This window comes from Curcuma longa, chromosome 11 (genome assembly GCF_044706935.1).
Source record: "Curcuma longa cultivar G26 ecotype Majalengka, Jawa Barat chromosome 11, ITB_CL_G26_1.1, whole genome shotgun sequence".
Lineage (NCBI taxonomy): Eukaryota > Viridiplantae > Streptophyta > Magnoliopsida > Zingiberales > Zingiberaceae > Curcuma > Curcuma longa.
Genome location: NC_133871.1, coordinates 29,155,289 through 29,174,121, shown reverse-complemented (window position 1 = coordinate 29,174,121; position 18,833 = coordinate 29,155,289). Strand labels below are relative to the sequence as shown.

Genomic DNA, 18,833 nt, shown 5'->3' with positions numbered 1-18,833 from the left:
TCAATTTTATAAAATTTAAAAAGAATTAGTATAATATTAAACATTGAATTATGTACTATTACTTTGTAACTACTTATTATACCAAACTAATTGGTATAGTAACCACTTGTTAGATAAACTAAAATCGATTAAATTAAAATTAAATAAATTGAAAATTTTTTAACTGAATCGATCCATTTTTTCAATAAAATTTAAATAAATATAATTGATAAATTTGATCAACTGAATTAATTGAACATTGATTTTTGAACTTAGCATCACGCGATGCTAGTTAAGTACGGTGTAGTTTTTTAAAAAATAAATGTCACTGTAGTATTAGTTTTTGAAAAATCAACTGCAGTATGATATCGATTTTGTAATCGGTACCACATTGAGTGTCGTTTTGATTTGGTCTAATGAATAATATTAATTTATTTGATTTAATTGAAATAAATTTTAAAATTGAAATCCAATTAAATTACTTAGAATAATTATTTTTTAAAATAAAATTTTAAAATAACCAAATTAAAATTTTAAATTTGATCTCTTTGATTGATTAATTTAATTTTTTTATTTAATAAGTAAATAAAAATTAACCGTTAAATAAAAAATTAACAGTTAATATAAAAGATAAAGATTTAAAATTTATATTTAATGTAATCTTATTTTAATAAGAAATGTGTCTTAATTTATTTAAAATCTTTACTCTTTTATTAATTACGTTGTTAGAGGGGGGTGAATAACAATATATAATTTCATGATCACGTATTGTCTACGTAACATCAGTAGCAGCGGAAACACAAATATACTAACACAAAGAAAAAAATAAGCACAGTGAATATAAAATCATGCGCTTGAGATTTACCATAAACTATATATGAATTCTTGACTTAATAAATATATTTTAGACGTTTCAAATGAATGTTTTCAAGTGACTGCCCCATAAAGATAATTTACTCAAATATTGCAAACATAAATTAGATATGAATTTCTTAACCTTCCGAGTGTTGCCATAAATGTTTCAATTTCTTTAGTTTCTAGATGATACATTTCTCTAACACGTCGACTTCAATCAGATGTACGTGCACCATTCTTGCAAGCCAATTCATTCAGAACTTCCCTGATAATGCCATTTCAAAAAATAGAATTCACTACCATGATAATGCTTCAAAGAAACTTTGATTCCATAAAAAGCATAATTCTGAATAAAATAAAATTTACAAAAGAGGCAAAAAGAAAAAAAAACGTGTTTATTCGTTGTGCCGCGTTTAGGCAGGCGTGTCTTCGACGAGATCGAGTCGATCGATGTCTACGTTAAACAGAGATATTAGGCGTATCTTCGACGGAATCTAGCAGATGGAAATTTATATAAAATCTAAAAGATTTTGAGATTGACTGTCTCATGATTGGAATTTGGAAGGAAGGAAGGAAGGCGAGAGAGGAAATCAAAACATCTCCTTTTGGTACCAGTTTTGAGAGAGAAGTTGATGTCACAATGCGAAGGGGGAGGAGTTGACGACAATGTGCCGAAGAGGGTTGGTGACGTCGAGGCCGCCGGCGTGCTTGACGAACTCTGCGGGGGTGAGGAAGCTGCCATGGCAGACGCACACTATTCTCACCTCTTCCCCCTTTCGGTACTTGTACAGGAACCCTTCCACTCGCCTCCCGTTAGGACCCTCCCCTTGCGTCGACACGAACGGCATCTTCTCCATCATCTTCCTCTCCATCTCCTTCGCGCCGTTGGCTCTTGGGACAGCTGCCTTGGGCCGTGCTGTGTCCTCACTTTGAGAGCTGACCTGAGTTTTCCCCGCGCATGAAGCTGGAGGATTTGTTGCTGTTTCATTGTTCTTGCTGGAATTGCCTGCGGAGTGGAGCATCGAGGAGCTCGACCCTGGCAAAGAACAAGCAGGATTAGGAGACGAAAATTGAAGAGCATGCTTGAGATTTGGGAAGAAACAATTCCATTTGGATTCACAGTGTCTGTGCCATTAGCATCGGCATTTCAAGGAAGATAAAGAGTTAAATTTCGGAAGATGAGTCGAAATGGAAAGTATTTGATCAGGAATCGATCGAAATACAAGCGAAATTAATCAAAGATGTTGATGTCGATCAAATACCTTGAGAAGCTGCGGTTTCTAAGTCGGCCGTGCCGCTGATACAGCTCCCCTGAGATCCGATAGACCCCTGCGAGATCGGAGGAAATGCCACGGGAACGTCTGCCGGCCGATTGGCCGCCATTTTGAGAGGCTGCGCCACCGCCCATGTTGGTCGGCCATGCCGCGTAACGCCGTTTCTCGTGCCGAGGTAGCTTCCGCCTTTCGTTCCAAGGTGGACATTGTTAGCTGCCGTCTGCTCGGAAGCCGATGCAGTTAAGCCTTTTCCTCCGTTGACATCCTCGTCCGGGTTATCGCCGGGCTTCCCCGATCCCAACCTAACGGAGTTCTTCCTCTCCAATCTCTTCCGTTTCGCCTCCAACCTCTTCAAGCTCTGCATCTGCTTCCGCTTCCTCAGCTCCTCCTCCGTCTCCGTTGGCAGCGAGCTCGTCCTCGTCAAGGCGGTGGCGGAGACAACCGGGAACTCCGGCTCCCTCGGCAGCGTCAAAAAGGACACGACGGAGGAAGAACGGACCAGCTTTTTGCCCTTGGGGTCGGAGCCGAAGCACCCGCCCAAGGAGAGACCGAGGCTGAGTTCGATCTCGTCGGCGTCCCCTTCCGTTACCTCTGTCGGCTCGTCCACGAAACTATTGCCGACAAATCTACGCAAAAAGTCTCTCGGGGACTTCTCCATTGCCTATCTCCGGCTCTCTTACCTCCTCTGCTACCTCGCCGACCACCAACAGGAGATCCGAACCCAAACCGAAGAAACCGGAAAAATGAAATCCAATGGAACTACGAAAATACCATCAAGAAGTCAGCTTTTCCTGGACTTCTAACCACCAGATCTCTCAAGATCGATTCAAGGATCTTATTGGGAAACCGACGAGGAACAAAGCGAAAAACTGAAGATGAGATACCGGCGGCGAAGAAAACTGAGAGGAAAGATCTTCTTTCCTCTTCAGATGAAGCAAATACGACTCTTCAGAAGCCGAAGGCCGCGAGAGGAATCAAACAGGACGCCGACGCCATTAGAGGGAGAGGAAGGAAAGCTGACGAGGACGAAGCCGAACGAAAGAGGCGGAGAAGAAGAGAGAGGGAGAGAGAAAAGCTTGGGAGAGGCCTTAAGGTGTGCACCGGCTGTATGCCTTTCTGGGGATCCCAAAACGCCCTCCACGTCGCCTGGATTCATCACGGCGCGACACGCGTCCAAATCGGACAACCCCATTACTTCCACGTGACGGTGGCCCGGAGCGAGCTGCGTTGTCGCGGAACAAGCGGCGCGACGACTCTTCAGCCCCCCCTGCCGGTGGGCCCTCGCGTCGGAGTTCTGACAGGTGTCGCGCTGAGAGAGGACGTGCCACGCTCGTCATCCTGTTGTCCCTCCGCCCTCGTGAATCGTGATGATGGTTTCCTCCCTCCCGCCGCTTCGTATCCGCATAAGCCACAATTAATCGACTGGTGCGCCCAGAAACTTTTTTTCTTTTTTTTACAGCTCTGCCATCGCATTAGCATCGAATCACTATGCGGGCGGAGTCGCGGGCCCCACAATATTCCTCCAATCGCGTAACTAGACAGGTCCGTCCGTTCGTCGAAACGAAGATCAACGGCGATCCGGGAAGCCGCGGCTGCCGAACGTTGACCTGCAGTCAAAAAAGGCGAGACGATGACGCAGCGACCTGGCAGGCGGCCACGTGCCCGGAGCCCGCCTTCAGAACGCAGCGAGGGAAGGAGTCGCCTCCCTCAACTTGCGCGACATCGTTAAAGCGAAGCGACGCGTGGGGCGGCTGCCTCCGCCACGTCGGCGACGGCGACCTAATGACAGCTAGCACCAAGTTGCGCCGTCGTGGGACGCGTGTCGACTATCCGTGGGTGGGAGAGCGACGTCGCCGTCGCGCGACAAGGTGGGGAGATCTCCGCTGGATTCGGCCGGCTGGGACACGTCACCTGCGATGGCGTCACCGGGCCCCGCCCTTTGTCGGAACTCCTTTGTCCCACGGTACCCGCTGGAGTAGAAAACGTGGACGCTTCGATCGCCGTTCGATGCATCTTCTGCGGCCATTATAGGCCGTCCAACAGTTCGATCCGTTATCGATGAGGGCCCCATCGAGGTCCGAGCGTCGTCCATCAGGAATCATGCGTATTTCTTAAGATGGCGAGAGCTTCGCTTATCATCGAAGGCACACAGGTATTCGCTAAAATGGTCATCGATCATCCCTTGTACGCTTCTACTTTGTCCTTAGAATTTATGAAAAATACCATTAGGAACAATTTTGTGTATTTTTAGAGATTTTTAGGCTTTTGGGTGGTGGAAAGGAAGAGAAGAGAAAAAAAGATCATTTAGGAGGAGAAACAATGTTGAAAAAGGAGGAGGTCGCAAAACAGAATTACATAAAAGAAAAAAAAAACTAGTGTAGATCGCAGCGTAGATCAATGCTACTCTACTGCAAAAGAGTCGTAAATTAATCTCTGGCGAGAAGATAGAACAAGAAACAGGGGGGCTGAAACTGTCACTGTTCTTCCTTTATTCCATTCTCCTAGTGGCACCACTTGTTTGAAAACTAATGCAATCGAGATGCTTATTATAAGACCATGTGTGGTGTTGTTTCTTCTGGCGAAACTTTCAACTGCCATTAAATCTAATGCCTGCAAGTATTTTAATAGGAACCCAACCAACTTGTCACCAACTGTTTTGTTTTTCTGAAGAAAAGAACATTTCTGTCAAAAGTTATCTTTTTTAGGAAAAAAAAGCTAATTCCTACAAATATTTTAGTAGGAAACTTCCCTGCAGTCTGAGTGTTTGTTAAAAGTTTTATTAGAAACTAAGGTTCTTATATCCTCAGTATGGAATGCTCCTGTCCAGTGTTGATTGTTCTTCTGGAATGGAAGCCACTCTGGATCTTAGCTCATACTAATTGTTCAAATAAATACTGTCAAAGCTTTGGTATGATCAACCTTAATTAGATAGATGCCCTGATTCAGTTCTTTATGTGATCCATGATTTGGCAGAGAAAGCTCTGTCAAATCATGATGTAAGGGTTGAAGAACTGAATCTAAGGGAACACATTTGGATCTATGTCTGAATGGAGGTTTGTTTAGATGATTTAGTTCATCTAGAACTGTAGTTCATCTGAAAGGCTGTTGTTCATAACATCATTTCATTTTAAGGCACACCATTGTTCGAAAGACTAATCCATTTCTTATAAGTCAAATTAATAAATTTTATTGAAAAAAGAGGAAAATTAATAGAATTGCAGAAGATGATAGTAAGTCCATTACTTGGTCAAAGCTTAATGCATGTATAATATATGCTGACAGACTAGCTGCATATTTTAGTTCGCTTGGTTTGTAAACCAGCTTCACCTACAATTTCATTGATCAAATCCAGAAGTATCAGCCTTTCGATCTGCATTCCCACCCTTACTTTCTCCATGCCAAAGTCTTCCCACCCTTCAGATCGACCAAGAATGTCCTCGCTTGATATTAGTTCCACACCGTCCTCGAACGTGGTGGACCTCGTGCTCCCAGCTTCAAGTTCTTTGATCTGGGAGCATATTTCTCCCAGCAATTGCTGCCCACTTAGCGTTCTCTTTCCCCTCAGCAAAAACTCACCAGGATTCCTGCAGGCGAGCCCTCCCCTCTTGTGAACTAGAATCTCACATACCACGTCAAAAACAAGCTTCCTGTGATTCCTTTCTGCATCCGGCTTCTGATGCCCATGCTGTTTCTCCAGAACACGAAATATATCAGGGTTTATATGTTGCTGAGAAGGAATCGCGCTTTCATTGTTTAAAATCCCTGCTGCAAGAAGTATGTCTGAAATATATTTGTTATCTGGGTTTTGCAAGTTACACTTTGTGTTGATGAAGTCGCACGCTTGTCGTTCCTCATGCTCATTGGAGCTCAGCATGTTGAGTTGTGCAAGTTTCTCAATATCTTCGAGTTTATTCTGATTAGGGTAGTAGAGCAGACTTAATGTGCACGGTCGATTATCTGTGGAAGGAGTATCTTGGTTAGAAGATATCGTTGCTGATTTTCCTAATTCATAAGCTAATTAGCTCCAATCAACAATCTGACATATATCGTTCTTTGCACTTGCAGATGTATCAAAGATGCACTTCTTCAATATAGTTGATTGGCGAATAATTAATTGCTCACCTTGGACTGTGTAAGAGCTTTTCTTCAGAGGGGAAGGTAGAAACTCATCCTGGCAGAATGAAGCATCAAGGACCGACACAGGACTGGGTTGTTCAGGGGCTATACTTGCAAGCTCCCTTTCTGATGCATCTCGATGCATGCATGGTACGGATTGCTGAAGCAGAAGAATCTCAAACCAATGAGTTACTTGGATAATTTAAAATATTACTTATAAATGCAAGAGTTTGGAAACATTTCTGTACTCGTTAAATAAACTGAATCATAATCGTTGTAAATGCAAATTCAGTTATCTACATACCTTCTGATTTAAGCCTAGAAGCCCGTTCCTACGAGATTCATCTGATGGTTTCTGGATGCTTTGCTGCAGAACAGTCAAGTGTAGTGCTGCCCTGCTGCTTTTGTTTGAGGCTGGTGAAGTTTCATCAGCCCGGCAATTAGGAATCCTTCTCTCAAACATAATTTCATCAACCTGGTCTCTGTTCTTTCGTTCTTGTGATTGATTCGACCTAAGTCTGCCTCTTGGAGAAACTGAATCAAGTGGTTTCCTACTGGTTGGTGAACATGGCTTCTTCTCTGCTTCAATTTTCCTTTGCGGAGACCTTGGGCTCCGAGCGCTTGAAGTTCTAGGTGATGCCCCAAGATTTTCTCCCTGAAGCTGCGTTGAATTGGATTGACATCTGGGTGAATTATTACTTGTGGTAGACTTCCTACTGAATTGGTTGACTGTGACTCTGGGACTCAGTTCTCTGTCAGCTGTGATGCTTGCATGGCCTTTTCTTCGTGAACTGGTGTGGAGCTTAGGAAGAGTTGATAGGCCTTCCAGTTGCATTATTGAGTGACTTGAAGCATCTACCATGTTGATAGTACTTGCTTGGCCTTTCAGTTGCATTACTGAGTCACTTGAAACATCTGCCCTGTTGATAGCCTTTGCAGGCTTCATAATTACAATTGGAGGCTCGAAAGATTTAGGTGCATCACCTGCTTTAGTTGGCTGTTTTCTGACCTTGGGTGACCTTACGTTCTGATTCTTTCCTTTGGGAAATGCGTTCTTCGCCATCCTCTGGGCACGAATGGCATCCACCATATGCTTGAATGCCTTGAGATCCTTGCTTGGCATTTGCTCATGCAAGACCCAAGGAGTTGCTTCATTTAGGACCCTTGAGGATTGTTTCAGCAATGAATGATGATGGTCTTCTGGTGGCTTTGGCACGATTGACTCTCTGCTTCGATTGGATTGAGGAACTTGAGCTGGTGGGTTCAATTCAGGCATGTCTTCTATGCCCATGAGCTTCGCGACGACACCAGGATGTCTCTTTTGGTTACTACCAAGATCCTGAAGCAGATTGGCAGCTCTATTGATGCGTGGACTTTTGTTTGCTTTGTCCAAGTCCTCGAAAGTTAAACTTGTTTTGGAAACAATGCTCGAAGTACTCTTTTGAGAAGCTTGCCTGCTGTCGAGTGATAATCTTGGAAGCTCTCTCATTTTGGCAGAAGACTTAGAGAGCTCCCTCTCGTCGCACGAGAACGTAGAACCCTTCTGCAACACTTGTGTGAACGAGGCATCTTTTGCTTCACGATCAGCAAAGCTCCAAGGTGCCTTCTTGAATTCGATCAATAGTCTGATTGCTTCATCGAGATTGCTTGGCTTATCGGTTGCGGTGTACCAAGAAGGCCTGGGGGAGTCTTGGTGCTTGTAAGCATGGTTTTTCACCTTGTCAATGGAGGAAGTTCTGACAGTTAAGACCTCAGCCTCTCGAAGAGTATTGAGGAGGTCAGAAGATCGCCGGCAAGACTTAGCAGACGGACCGCTAATTCTGGAGTCGAATTTGCAGTCGACTTCTGAACTCCTGAAACTCGATGAGTTTCTCAGAGTCCTCTCCGAAAAGAATGTTTTATCAAAGGAACACATATCTCTGTGAGATGACTTGTCGAATTCCAGAGAAGACAAGGAAGAGCTGGATACAGAGGAGCAAGAAGCTCTTGAAGATTCCATCGAAGCTTTCTCATTTTCGTACCAGTACTTGGTCAGGTTTTTCTCCTGTGTTGTAATACAGAATTCAGAATCTTCTACGTACTTAAATACTAATTGTAGTAAATTGTTACCGTGATAATACCTGAAGAATCTCTGGCAAGTAGGGGATTGACTCTGGCTCATGCCTGCTGCTGTTCCGAAGAGCATGATCTACAAAGCAAAAAACTCAGTTTGAATATGAATCCAGGAGTAGACTGGAGGCAGATATACTAGTGATCGAGGTTGTAGTAGTATTACATGAAATCGAGTTTCATCAAGATCTCCATGAATCAAAATAGAGGTTAACAAGGCTGAATTCTGTTTCTTTACGATCTCGTTTAACTAGAACGAACAGAGAGCAGTCGGATTGGTACCTGGAGGAAACTTGTTATGCTTGTGGCGATTGGGGCGCTGCCTCGCGAGGAAGATGCGGCGGTCAAACATCTGAAAAATCCCGGCAACGCAGCCAATTTGCTTCTCTAAATCTGGGTTTTCACCGGCGAAACTCTTGAGCAACTTAGCAGGCATGTTGACCTCTTTCTTTCTCTCTTCTGCAGAAATAGGAAGCAGGGATTGCTTAAACACCTGCAGAGAAACGCCAGAGAACGTTCTCAGACTTCTGGGCTTCTGTATTTGCTCAACGAACTCCTCGCAGTCATATAAGAGCTCAAGAAATGACCGGCACCCATCTTTGGATGGAAGTGGCTCAATGCATTAAAAACCTACCCCTAGCTCTGGGACAACCTAGTCCAGGTCATTGAACCATCAAACTTTTGGAGGAATTCCAACTACTGTGCAACTAAGGGCGCAGTACATCGAATGTAATAAGCAAACTACTGCTTCATTGATCCTCTTCTCCTTCAAGTTTCTCCTTTTAGGTCTGGTTGATTTCTGAAGGAGGAGAGAGAAAGTTCACTGCTACGAGGATGTTGATAAGTTCTTCTGACTGGGAGAAGAGCTGCGTTGGACTGGTCGGAAATAGATGAGTGGGTCAGAGAGGCTCCTTCCCCTCCTAACAACGTCATGTGGGTTGATGGCATGTGAAGTTCATCAACAAGCACTGGAGATTGCACTGGGCGTTGATGGTAATTACAACCTTATTACTCCGTTGATTCCAAGTACAAATCTGAATAGTCTCAATAATTGAGAAAACAGAGCTCTTGGAGAAGAAGCTCAGGAATGCTGTTGCAGAAATTTAATGCTTGTCTGAGGGATCGTAGCTCCTTGATGAATCAATCAGTCGCTACTCTTACGTACGTCGAACTTAGCTGATCATTCTGACAACAAACTGATGCACAGGGAAATACACCAATTTCTTCAGTATTTACTCATCCATGTCGGCATGAAGCAGACAAAAAATGCACAGAATTAGGGTATACTAGAATGTACATCTCTTTCTCGCCTTGTATGTACAAGGTATTCATGAGTTGCATGAGTACAGTACAAATAGTTTCCCTGTAGAGGTGAAGTGCAAGGATGGATGACCCTACTCCAGCATGGGACAGAAGGCTGGATAAGAATAAGGGAAGCAAGGGCACATGCATAAAGTTCAAATGCCACATGGAGCTGCCTAGCTTACTGTTGATATATTCGACATAAGTCGAAAATCTTATTGTTTTACGTACGTACCATTAATCTCCAACTGTTGAGATCCAGAGGAAGGTGAGATTAGAGGAAGGTGGAGGAGGAGAAACTGTCACATGGGCTGTCCTTGAAGTGCTGAGACATTGAAGCTCAAGTTGATGGAAACATGAGGGCCATCGAATATCCAAGCACGCTTTATTAGCCTAGTTCAGACATGGCAAAAACAGAGATAATGCAACCCGATGGCTCATGTGAAAATTCACCGATGAGGAAGAAACATGCCAGTATGGACGAAGAGGGAAAAGAACAAAAAAACAAACACAAGATGGTGCACTTCTGGCCATGGATAAGTCATGCTCACATGCGTTACGAGGCCCTCGAGCGAATGGGCGAAGTCGGCACGGGCCACGTCGGGGTTTCCTCCTCTCTCTTCCTCTCCTTGTCTTAATCAAGTATATCTCATCGTGAACAGAAGTCAGCAAAGGATTTAGACAGCTAAACCATGCTCGCTAGCTCGACGTCCTTGTGGATTGAGAGACGACAGCCGCTTTAAATTCTCCTGTTCCTTGTGTTGATTAGAGAGGTAGATGCATGCATGATTCCTGATGGACCACTGTGCTACTAGATATTTTAATTTATGGATGTTTACGGTGATTCATGCAGTGTTTGGCTCAGTTTGACAATGTGGGATGGCAACCATTTGAGAACCAAAAAATAATTACTGAGTTCATCGATCCAAGGTTTTCTTCTCAATCATTGCTGTGTCTAGAAGCTCGACATGTCAGTGCTCGCGGACCATTTGTGTTTGCCTTCCAAAATTTGAAAGAGGGTGTGGAAAGCCTAACTTGCAGGTTTTACATCAGTCTGCAGACCTTGAAATAATTGATCTATCGTTTTAGCGATAAATATGGGTCTCGCATTAATGTGGTTCGTGAAGGAGCATGATGTGATCTTGCTTTGGCGCTTGCTGGTCGGTGAGGAAACAGTAGCTGCAGGCTGTTTTCAGCCTTCTTGCTCGGATAATGACTGATCAGGAACCAAATTAACTAATTTCCTACTGGTGGATCCGAATTCAATGGCGAGTGTTTGTTACGATAGGAGGCAAATTCACTTTTCTTTACCGCCCTAGCTCGTGAGGGATACTCATGGATCGAGCCCATGCATGCGGTTTGAACTTGGAGCCCAGAAACCCCAAGAATTTTTGTCATTTAACATGTATAGAGGCTCACAGATTTGAGATGAACACATTTAGATTGAATACCGCCCAAAGAATTTTCTCATCTTCGAATAACGACTTCTACCATGACAGGATCAGCAACAAGGCAAGCACTGCCGCTGCAAGCTGGTGCTGCTGCAGAGCAAGTTGAGCGGTCACGGGGGAAGAACTCGGCAGGTGAGGGTAAGCATCCGGCGGCGGCAGTTTGCACTCGTCGCCGTTGAAGTATACCTTCCGAGGGAACGCCCATCCGTTCTTGAAGGTGAACGACCTCTCATCCTTTCTCAGCAGCAGCTCAGACTGGACGTTCCCATAGGCGCCGGCCTGCATCAGCAGATCGTTGTAGTACTTCATTCCATACAACATCCCGGTGTCGTCTGCGACGAGAAGAGGGGATTAATATAATACAAAAGCATGAACTGATCGATTCATGGAGCTTGTAATGGGGGACATGAGCTATTACTGATGTTTCCGTAGGGCATGAGGGGCTTATAATCGAAGCTGAAGACTTCGGTGATGTTGTTGAGGTTGGGGTGCTGGACCACGAGCGTCCACTGGGTATAGTTCAAGCGATAGTTGAAGTTGGTGATGGCGATCTTGGCTCGCCAGTAGTCCTTGTAGTTGAGCTTGACGTGCCAGTGGACGCGGATGGGACACATGTGATGCGTGCACTGCAGCAGAGGCGAGTTGTCCTTCTTCGGGGTGTTGATCCCCGGCGAGTTTAGCTGATCGGAGTTACTCCTGCGTGCACGAATTAATGCAGTGCGTTGCTAGGAACGAGAGAGAGGGAGTGATGAAGTTTGTGGGAAGGAATAATGGATACTTACTTGATGCAGGTCTTGGTCTTGGTCTCGCAGCCGCAGGCGCAGGAGGAGCAGGGAACGATGGTGTCGTTGTAGAAGGATGAGAAGGAGACGCAGCAGCTGGGATGCTTGGAGGCCAGGAACTGAGAGTAGGTGCATGTCACGTTCCAGGTCACTGCAAATGCACACGACAAATTGTCAGAAACCGATCGATCGACATTGAAGCAAGCGGGAATTTTAAATCTTGGATTACAAGAACGGCAAACTCACTGAGAGCTTGAGTCTTGCGCCGGTGGTCAGGCGTGAAGAAGGTGGTGGCGGGAACGACCTTGGCCGGCCCGCAAGTGTAGCCGGGGCCTGGTCCCAGCAACGTGAAGTTCTGCGGCAGCTTCACCGTCTTGTTGGACGTGCCAGATTGGCCGACGCTGAGCTGGAAGGACGAGACGGCGGCGGCCGGGTCTTGGCCGTAGGCCCCCACCACGCCGCCCTTGCAGCAGTTGGCGATCTGCTGGTTGTAAGGAACGCCGGGGAGCAAGTCGAGTATTGTGGGCGTCTTCTTGCAGCAGTGCGGCTCGCCGCCTTTGAACTTGGAGCAGTCGCCTTGCTCCGTCGCCTGAGCGCCCACCATCGACCAGATCACCTCCTTCTTCGCCCACGTCCAGCCCAACGTCCACCCGGGGTTCATGATGTGCCGGTACATCTGGAAGTTGTTCATCGTCACCACTGCGACGTACCCATCAGCTGTCCACGAGATCAAATCCCATTTGATGGTTATGTTTCCATTCGGGTCCAACGGATCATATGCCACTGCAACACAGTTTCAGACACTGATCACCATGATCGACTTTCATTTTGTGTAAAGATTACAAAAAATAAACCTGCAACAGAGAACAATTGCACAATAACAAGCAGGGAAAGAAGATAATTTGATGTCCTCAGCGAACATCTCCAGCGCATCTGTTCATCCTTCGCGTTCATCGTTTCTGTTGTTGAGTGAGTGAGGATGTGCTCTTGTGTGTCTATGAAGAAGAAGAAGAAGATTACAGATATCTTTATACAGCGAGTGATGACTCACCAACTTCTTCGTCGGCGAGATGATTAGCACAGAAAGGCTCCCTAATCTCGATCCTTCTCTCGATCCACTGTTTTCCTTCCTCTGTTCTGAAGCAATGTGTTTGGTGAGGGAGGGCGACGCTGGAGATTTGAAGAATACCTCCCAACGGTTCCTGGTAAACAAATTCTTTTATATAAGAAGAGAAATTAAAAAGCTTAATTTTGCCACATGCAGATTGAATCTGGAAGAGTTGGGATGTGTTTTCAGCAAGTAGAGAGTCGCCATCAATGGATTACTTGCAACTTAGTTCTTAGACAATTATGAAGATGCCATATTTCTAGCCAGCCTTTCATCATCAGTAACGATAAAGACATTAATCATTAAGCAAATGAGTGATTTGCTACGACAATGGAGGATCAAGGCTCAAATGCTTGCACGAAGCCCATTTATTCATATTGAACAGTAAATTCTGGAGTGGTTTCAGGCCATCAAGCAGACACAAACAGAAAAATGTTTAACTGAAATAGATCCTGGCAAGGACTAGTTCAAAGGTAACAACAATATTACATGATATTCAACGAAGAACAGTGTGCAATTGCAAGTGTCTGATGGCACATTTGACTTCCTTATTCCCTCTGCAATCTGCATCATGACTACTTCCAAGTTGGTCTCATGAATAAGTAGGACTTGGAGTTGCAGACTCCCATCGCATTAGCTCTTGAGCTCAAACAAGTCGGAGCTGGAATCGCTTCCTCCACCATCCTCCTCAGTCCTTCCACGCCACTCGCCTTCCTTATTCCCTCTCGCATTCGCCATGCATCTCTTCTCGTTCTCGTCTCTCTGCGACAACAATGGAGTTGGCTTCTGGCATCCTTCTCTGCTGCTTCTCTTTGCTTGCTTTCCCAGGTACTCCGAACTCTTCTTCTTCGAAATCACTTGGTTGAAGAATGATCGAATCGAGTTAGCCAACTTAGCACCGGCATATGGTTGCCTTTCTCGTTTGTCTTTGGACTGGCAATCTGACTTTGCTAGGCGTTGGAAGAGCTCCGTGGTTTCTGATCTGCCCGGTGCATCCACGCTCCTCCTGGCTGCCACCGCTCTTTGAATACCGATCAGGTTGGTTTCGTGGACCTCGCCGGAGTAGTATAACGCAGCTTCAAAGACATCGAGCTCGCCGGAGCTATTTCGGCGACGAGACTTGGACATCCCCGACGACGACGGTAGTTGATGATCTCTGCTGTATGTTTATACTATACTCCGGAGAAGGCCCGTGGATCAAGCTGTGTTGGGAAGTGTAACGTGGAGTTTTGGGATGAAGCTCAGTTCATGTGGCCTCGGTGCTCAAGCGTGGCCCGGCGAGGAGCACAGAAGCATTCGCGGAGATCTTCATCTTAACACCAGTCGTTTTCAAGCTCGGTTAATATTTAATCCTGCATGCGTTGCTTCTCTCGATACTGAATAATCAATACATTCAGTCTGGAAAAGTGAACTCGATTTCTCGTAGGAAATCTTCATTCTCCGTAAAAAAGAAAACGAGAATGAAAAACAAAGCTTTCTCACCCATTTTAACATACCAAATAACAGAAATTAGTCGATAAATATTGTTTGATAACAAGGATGAAAACCAAACGAAAGCTGCTGAGAATCAAAGTTCTGCCTTTTCGATTCAACTACCAAGATACGATGACTACAGTTTGGAAAATTGGTCTAGCGATGCTTCTCGAACAGAGACTCATGGCAGTGTGGATCTAACCAATCTCGCGGAGAACTCTTGGGCATGCTGCCGCTGCTTACCTTACTACCCACGAGCTGTTGAAGTGACTCTATCTTGTTCTCGCGCCCGGTTCCTGAATGCCTACGGTCTGCTTCCCTGAGTTTATGTTTAAAGCGCTGCTTCCGACCGGCTGGGTTTGCGTCTTGTTGCTTGCCTTGAGGAGGAGCGCCGTGAGGTCCCAAGTAGATTTTCTCAGCTTCTTTGGTTGTCTGTTTGAAGCATATTATTGATCGAATACCCTTCAGAAAACTGATGAGCTAGTTAAGCGATATGATGAACATTTGTGTACTGACCGTCACAGGAGGAGGTATAGGATCTGTTACTGAAGGCACATTTGCATTAGCAAAGTCTGAATCCTCAATTGTCAAGCTTGGGATAACAAATCCATCAGTATCTGCGACATGAATACAACATAAATGCAACTGAAGTAGCTTAAGTTAGAGAATGATGCATAAGAACTAAGTTCCTTTCTTCTGGCATCTAGTGGTTTGCGAATCTGATAAGCAAGGACATGCCATACGATGACAATGTAACATAGGAGAAAAAGGAGTGAAGAGATGAGAAACATTAATCCATTCTTTTGTACAAGATCAATATAAAATTGTGTCGTAATGTCAACATTAGATATAGAAAATGCTTTACTGAGTGAAATTTGTAATGGAAACTTTGCTGAACAATTCATAGTAGAATAGAAATGAAGGAAACAAAGCATACGTCAGTCATTACTGAAGAAAAAATAGATGTGCTAGAAATTGTTTGCTGTAAATATCAAATGACAGTAGATTACACATGATGATTTGAAAGTCAATATCAGTTATCCTGCTTCAAAAATACTAGGTTTTTATCAAGCATGGCATGAAGATTACACCCAACTGGAGTTGCATTTGTTTCCATGCATTATCAAGAGAAAAGCTCCCTTAATAAAAAAAAATACAAATTGAAGGCAAATCTTTGGTGGTTAAGTGATCTCTTTCCTCTAATTCTAAGACTTGGAAGGGAAGACCATTGTTTGTCAACAAAGAATCCTGAATTGAATTCAGTTATCTATTATCTAAAACAAAAATAATTCTAAGAGGGTGTCCAATAACTCAATCTAGAATTGTTAAGATGTACATTTGTCAGTTATTTCCTCATCATTACAACATTTTATCATCTAAACTGCACTACACTCTAAAATAGATCTGCAACCCCCACTGTTGCCTAGTATTCTAAACAATCAACATTACTACTAAGCTTCTTGAGAATTTGTTCGTTAGGAATTTGAACTGCAACTAAAATCAACTCAGATAAAAAATCAAGCATCGTCAATCTCACAGGCCCTTTTTTTGTTTTTAAAGAAAACCTATCTCACTTGAGAGATTCTGTTCAAGGTATAGTGCAGTTTAAAAGAAAGATGAATATTATCCACACTGAGAAAATAAACATGGCCACTGAATCTTAATGACAATAAGATAAAAAAAAGTCTTGTTGAAATTATCCACCAATCAGGAACACCAATTTGACTTAAGATAATCATCGCCAGTAAATTCAAAATCTTTGGTTTCTAAGGTTGTTGTCTGAATACAATAAAGGCTAAGGCATACTCACGCCTAAGAAATTAGATCTCTGAAAACTTACCTGTAATCCAGTCTCACCCTTTTTTTTAGAACATTTTTCTGGGGAAACCTAGCAGTTTACACAACGCAATCTCCGAATTTTTCAAAAAAAAAAAAAATCCACTAGGAAACATAGATACAGAAAGTGCACGAACAACAATCAAATACAAGGAGGTATCATGGAACTGTCTCTATTATGTGAATTAAATTGGTGCCATCTACTCATACAAACAAAATTATTAAGATTTCCAGGGAATAATAATCAATCCTAGAGAACTCTAAAAGCAAGAAATCTATCATCAAAATCAAATCTTTAGCAAACAAAACAGAGTTAAATCCTACCCCACTCATCTTCTTCGACCTCCGCGGCAGAACGATTCAAAGGGGGATCCATGGGTCGCAAACGAACATCGATTTCCGCGGCCGGTAGGGCGCAAAAGCCCGCACCTTTCCAACAAAGGGTCAGTACGCGATGACAGAAGACGAATCCCAAGGCAAAAAATCAAATAAAATACACCAAAATCCAAAGAAATACAAAACCTTAAGAGAGGAGACGAAGGTGCTCTCAAGGGTTGTGGCCACGCCCAGAAAAGCACAACTCCCTCTGCTACTTATAGGAAAAAAGAAAAAGAAAATCGGAACTTGTCGGGTTATTGGATCCGGATCCACATCCGCCCGATAAAAATCAGGCAGATAAAACCTGTTGGCGAACTCGGATCCGAATTGGTCATGAAACCGCTTCGACTTGGTCTCAATTTCTTGCAAATGGATTTTAATATGTATTTATTAATGATCTTTAATAATCACACACCAAAGCTTTCGTCTCGAGAACGAAAGATTTGCACCCAAATTCTTTTCATACTGCCAACTTTATTACTTGTTTGCTAAGAGAATAAGTGAAATTCGACAACTGTAATCGCATATATCATATTTTTAATAAAAAAATAATAAAAATAATAAAGTTGTGACTTGTTTATTTGTATTAATTATCCCTATTATTTTCAGGCTTGTTTGTCTCATGGAATTAATATCCTTTAGCTTAAACCATGCTTTTCTACTAGTGGTGAAATAACGGCGTCGTTTGCTGGATTCTGTTTCCTTTTTTGCTGGAATATTACCATTAATGGCGTCGTTTGTTGGATCCACGTTTGGGCCGTGCGATTGCCATCGACACGGCCCAAGATTCCTGATCCACGTTTGGCCGATTCAATGAACTCAAGAGGAAAATCAGAGGCAGCTTCTCTGCTTCTTCGTCGTCGTCGTCTTCGTCGTCGTCCTCGCTTTAATGCAACTGCGAGGCAGCTTCTCGGTCTCTCTCTAGTCATACAGAGCATAGATCACACTACGGCAATAGCAAAGGATCTAGACAATGACCTTAAGGAACGACGATTTCTGAATCTGGAGTTTGGGCCCATCACTGCTGGTGATCACTGATCAGGACAAAACCTCTCGATATATTGTTATTATTATATACATGTGATGCTGCAGAGCTCATGAATTATTACTTCCACTGTTTCTAACTTTTTAATTCGTATATTTTGCTATAAATTAAACCACAGATCTCTCTGTTTTCCTCGAACGCAAAGGAGGAAAGGTTGAGAAAGAGGGAGAGGGAGAGTGAGAGGAGGAGGAGGAGGAGGAAGAAGACGACCTCAGTCTCTTCTGTTTGCCTTCAACTCTCTCTCTTTAATCTTCCTCAGTTCTATTCCTTTCCTTTTGCAGTAAAGATAGATGGCTCGTTCTCTCGTCGGCGTCGCTGCGTCTCTCAAGAATTACGTCAGTACTCCCTTTGTCAGCAGGTCGATGTTCATGTCTATATTCACTACGTAGTGCGATGAATCATAAAGTATTGCGTATTGATGTAATGATTACTTCGTACAGGAGGGGATACACGGCGGCGGCGGCGGCGGCGGCGGCTGTGGGAAACGCGGAGCAGAACGCTGCGGTGGGTAAGGGGGTGGCGGACTCCACCATGACCAGCGGCGGCGCCTCCTATGCATCCGCTTCGTCCTCTTCCTGGATGCCGGATCCGGTGACGGGCGACTATCGGCCGGGGAACCGCCTGAAGGAGTCGGCGGAGCTGCGAGAGACGAATCTCTCCGACGAGCGTTACTGTGTTTAATACGATGTTATGTTGGTAATCCATCTCATGTGTTCTAAAATCTGAAATAACTATTGAATAAATGGTCATTTGCCAAAAACTAAAAAATCCACTAGGAACAGATATTTTAAGCCAAAAACTAAGAAGATCATAGCACAAATCCACCAGGAACAAATTTTAAAAATCAATTTCCTTTTCCGCAAAAAGATGATACAACCCTTACCCTCTTTTGCAACTCCATCATAACCAACTCAGCTATGTCCCGCAAAAAAAAATCAATTTCCAAATATTTACATTATACATCTGATATAAATGAATCGCAAAAGAAGATTATATACCTAATAAATATCAATAAAATGCTGATCTATTATTGCACCACATTGCACTCTATTGATTCAAGCTTGCAGGGAAAATTTTACACGAAGCATTCAAACCCTAAACTTTTAATTGATGAATAATGTTGCC

At 43.7% G+C, this 18,833-nt stretch overlaps 6 protein-coding genes across 7 annotated transcripts; 1 reads left to right on the top strand and 5 right to left on the bottom strand.

The window, feature by feature from the left end:
• Positions 1-1,317: 1,317 nt before the first annotated feature.
• On the bottom strand, positions 1,318-3,196 carry LOC141840404 (ninja-family protein AFP3-like). Of its 2 annotated transcripts, none has more exons than XM_074728382.1 (2): positions 2,097-3,196; positions 1,318-1,840 (listed from the first exon to the last, which is right to left on the bottom strand). In XM_074728382.1, the coding sequence occupies exons 1-2, from the start codon at positions 2,764-2,766 to the stop codon at positions 1,470-1,472; spliced, it is 1,041 nt and encodes a 346-aa protein (XP_074584483.1). In that variant the 5' UTR covers positions 2,767-3,196; the 3' UTR covers positions 1,318-1,469. The 2 variants fall into 2 exon arrangements, with proteins under 2 accessions (XP_074584483.1, XP_074584482.1); XM_074728381.1 differs by having other exon boundaries at positions 1,318-1,870; positions 2,097-3,194.
• Positions 3,197-5,298: 2,102 nt separating this feature from the next.
• Positions 5,299-8,858, bottom strand: LOC141839965 (uncharacterized). Its single transcript, XM_074727836.1, has 5 exons — positions 8,616-8,858; positions 8,345-8,412; positions 6,529-8,268; positions 6,231-6,384; positions 5,299-6,065 (listed from the first exon to the last, which is right to left on the bottom strand). The coding sequence occupies exons 1-5, from the start codon at positions 8,767-8,769 to the stop codon at positions 5,392-5,394; spliced, it is 2,790 nt and encodes a 929-aa protein (XP_074583937.1). The 5' UTR covers positions 8,770-8,858; the 3' UTR covers positions 5,299-5,391.
• A 2,164-nt stretch (positions 8,859-11,022) lies between these two features.
• Positions 11,023-12,840, bottom strand: LOC141838644 (COBRA-like protein 4). Its single transcript, XM_074726181.1, has 5 exons — positions 12,723-12,840; positions 12,115-12,651; positions 11,869-12,019; positions 11,505-11,782; positions 11,023-11,418 (listed from the first exon to the last, which is right to left on the bottom strand). The coding sequence occupies exons 1-5, from the start codon at positions 12,820-12,822 to the stop codon at positions 11,123-11,125; spliced, it is 1,362 nt and encodes a 453-aa protein (XP_074582282.1). The 5' UTR covers positions 12,823-12,840; the 3' UTR covers positions 11,023-11,122.
• Positions 12,841-13,546: 706 nt separating this feature from the next.
• Positions 13,547-14,240, bottom strand: LOC141837755 (uncharacterized). Its single transcript, XM_074725129.1, has one exon. The coding sequence runs from the start codon at positions 14,102-14,104 to the stop codon at positions 13,610-13,612; it is 495 nt and encodes a 164-aa protein (XP_074581230.1). The 5' UTR covers positions 14,105-14,240; the 3' UTR covers positions 13,547-13,609.
• A 221-nt stretch (positions 14,241-14,461) lies between these two features.
• LOC141840343 (uncharacterized) lies at positions 14,462-16,852 on the bottom strand. Its single transcript, XM_074728303.1, has 4 exons — positions 16,808-16,852; positions 16,610-16,714; positions 14,966-15,066; positions 14,462-14,881 (listed from the first exon to the last, which is right to left on the bottom strand). Exons 2-4 carry the CDS (start codon positions 16,659-16,661, stop codon positions 14,606-14,608), a joined length of 429 nt encoding a protein of 142 aa, XP_074584404.1. The 5' UTR covers positions 16,662-16,714; positions 16,808-16,852; the 3' UTR covers positions 14,462-14,605.
• Positions 16,853-17,782: 930 nt separating this feature from the next.
• LOC141841560 (late embryogenesis abundant protein Lea5-D-like) lies at positions 17,783-18,476 on the top strand. The gene is made up of 2 exons (XM_074729733.1): positions 17,783-18,066; positions 18,149-18,476. The coding sequence occupies exons 1-2, from the start codon at positions 17,999-18,001 to the stop codon at positions 18,387-18,389; spliced, it is 309 nt and encodes a 102-aa protein (XP_074585834.1). The 5' UTR covers positions 17,783-17,998; the 3' UTR covers positions 18,390-18,476.
• Positions 18,477-18,833: the final 357 nt, after the last annotated feature.